At 46.5% G+C, this 2,896-nt stretch overlaps 1 protein-coding gene across 1 annotated transcript in view; it reads right to left on the bottom strand.

The window, feature by feature from the left end:
• Positions 1 to 1,330, bottom strand: part of CUNH5orf34 (chromosome unknown C5orf34 homolog) — a 25,010-nt gene extending 23,680 nt beyond the window's left edge. The window contains exon 1 of the mRNA XM_018562300.1: positions 1,136 to 1,330. Within this exon, the coding sequence (XP_018417802.1) occupies positions 1,136 to 1,330 (195 nt within the window). The remainder of the gene's footprint in view (positions 1 to 1,135) is intronic.
• Between the last annotated feature and the right edge of the window lie 1,566 nt (positions 1,331 to 2,896).

The following is a 2,896-nucleotide window of genomic DNA, read 5'->3' as shown; positions in this document are numbered from 1 at the left end:
AGTCAGTGGAGGGATTGACAGAGGAAGGTGGGGGATGGAAGCCAGTGCAGGGATTGGCAGAGGGGGGTTGCAGACACTGAGCGGTTGGTAAGGTGAATGAGTCTAGCAGCAGCATTCATGAAAGACTGAAGGGGGGAGGAAACTGTGTAGTGGAAGGTCAATGAGGAGGGAGTTGCAATAGTCAAGACGAGAGATAACAAGTGAATGGATGAGTAGTTTTGCGGTTTCATTGGTGAGGAAGGGGCGTATTTTGGAGATGTTATGAAGGTGAAGGCGGCAGGATTTGGATAGGGATTGGATGCGGGGAAGAAAGGTGATCCAGGTTGATTAGTACGGTCTGCACCTTTGGCTGTTGCAGACCTCACCAATCCTTCCTTTCGGTCGGCACTCAGTGACTCACAGTGAGTGCCGGTGTCCTGGTAGAAATCTGGACCCATGCGTCACTTCCAGGGGCGTCAGCTGCATGCACAAGCAACTGATGGTGGAGCGTCGGCTTAAGGCGCATGCTCAAACCCGCTGGTCGGGTCCACAAATTTCACTGCCAATCGCGCACGTGACGGGAAGCGACGCCTTGCCTGTAAATTACCTGGACACACTTCCCGAACATGCGCAATACCAGTATATATTTCCTGTGAAATTTATGGACCCAATCACCTCTTCTGCATTTGCAAGTCAGTTAAGCGGTCCGTGACTGTGCTGACTTGTCAGCCAGCTGCAGGCTGTATGGTACCAGTTTGCAGGCCAGAACTGTCCTCGGCCCAAAACTTTGAGGGGGTTGTTGCAGACAGGGGTGGTATTGGCACCAACAGGGGCAGCCCCCTGGAGTTGGCTTGTTTTTTTTGTATGCCTAGCATCCTACTCCTGCAGGTGGTGATATAACCCTATTAATCTGCTTATTATGAAGGCTGCATCCTTCAAAGAACAAGTACTATCTTTATTATGGAGTATCATGACACATGCGTCTCAGCACATCAGACTGTGTGCATTAAAATGCAAGTGTAAATGGGCCCAGAATTAAATGTCATTTTGCAATAAAGTTTTAAAAAAACAAAACAGTGCTTCAAACAGCTTGATCAAACACACAGCCATATATACAGATTTCCCTTTTGCTCTCTTTCCAACCCTTCCCCCTTACCCGGCATCTGCTTGTCACAAACTCAGTCCTGTGCCTCCCCCTCTCTGGCTTTTGTACAGGGTGAGCGCCAACCAGAGGCTTCTCATACAGGAATTCGGTGCCGCACGGTGACAGGCAGAGTCTCCCTTCAGCCCCATAGTGCACTACCACCGAGTCATCAAAGAAAAGGAACAAACTGCAGCCGGAGTACATCATACTACGGTTCAAAATACGAGCTCAGCTTCCCGCTTCTGTCAGAAGACTTTCTGTTACGCAACACCCACTCACTATCCAATCACAGTGCTGAACGGGCCTGCTGAGGACATGTTGATTGGATAGTGCGTACTAAGGAGGCAGAGTGTAGATCCACGCTACTGTCGCTTAGCAACCATAGCGATGCAGGTCACTAGAGAGCCCAATTCTCCCTTAGACATGTCTCCCTCCAACGCAGCTTGTATTATGTGTAAAATTTAAAGACGCAGGTCTCCGACAACATGGCCGCTGCCTTAAAGTTAGAGCGTCACTAAAATACTTAGTCTGGCAATAATACAGTACTAAACCACCGCCGTTCATTAGAAACTGAAAATGACTTTCTTTGTTCAATAAATGTTCTCTGACACTTTAAAGTACATGTAGAACGAAAATGAATGACATTTAGTTTGCTAAAGTGTTATGTATCATAAACATCTGTCATTTGTTTTTTGTTTTTAATGACTTGTTTTCAACTTTTTTTGTTTATCCTTTGTTGCGTCTCATTGCCACAGATGTCCTGCAGCTTCTTTTCAGTTACTTCCATATACCTGGCTGTATGCAATTTCTCAGGGCACCTTTCCAGATGGCAATAACAGAAATGTTGCAGAATGAGTGGAGAAGACCACTTGTAATCATGTGACAACACAGGAGCAGAACTGGGAGACAGGGACAGTGGCGTGCTGTCACCATATAATAGGAAGTGCCTGATCTACCACCCTTTGTGGCATAATCACCAGGTATCATATTAATACCCTGTTGACATTTCCTCTGCCATATCCACCCCCTGGCAAGCAGGTAAAAGGAAATCTCCCCAATGGGAACACAGGCAGAGATCCTAACCCCTTCCCACCCTACAAGAAACTTTACTATTACATCTCCATTGGAGACATTTCCTTTCACTTCCTGTTTTGTCTGGCATAAAAGAAAGAAATTAAGGGGAAATCTCCATACTGGGGCCATAATCTGCAAATAATTCCAGTAATACTTTAGGATTTTAGGGGTTCATTAAAAAAAACGTATACGCAATGAGGATGCTGTTGACATGGCACTGGTTCCCCTAGATGGCACAGACGGGTATAAGAATTCCTATAGTTGTCAGCGCCATCTGGGGGTGCTTGTGGCATTTAAACAAAACTTTCATTTATGAACCCCTTAGGGCAGGGATAGGCAACTGCACCATGCCAGCTGTTGTGGAACTACAAGTGCCATGAGGCATTGCAAGACTGAGGGAGAGGCAGCTGGAATGCCAAGTTTGCCTATCCCTGCCCTAGGGTCTAGGTTTAGCGACTGTGCTCAAGTGATCGGGCCACACATAAGTGAATCTGATTGTACAATCTCTGATCACTAGAATTACCAACAGATCTGCAGTGGAGGGACCTCCCTGGACAATCTCTGCCCATTTCATCTGGTAAAGTCTAATGCTGAGCACACACCTTACAACCATCGCAAGACTTTTGTCTTGCGATGGTTGTAAGGTCATTAAAAAAACGTACGATCTGCCTATCTTGGACAGGCAGATCGTACTTGCGA

This window comes from Nanorana parkeri, unplaced genomic scaffold, assembly GCF_000935625.1.
Source record: "Nanorana parkeri isolate BGI_ZX_2015 unplaced genomic scaffold, ASM93562v1 scaffold571, whole genome shotgun sequence".
Lineage (NCBI taxonomy): Eukaryota > Metazoa > Chordata > Amphibia > Anura > Dicroglossidae > Nanorana > Nanorana parkeri.
Note: the sequence above shows the minus strand (reverse complement) of the source record. Positions and strands in the feature narration are given on the sequence as shown.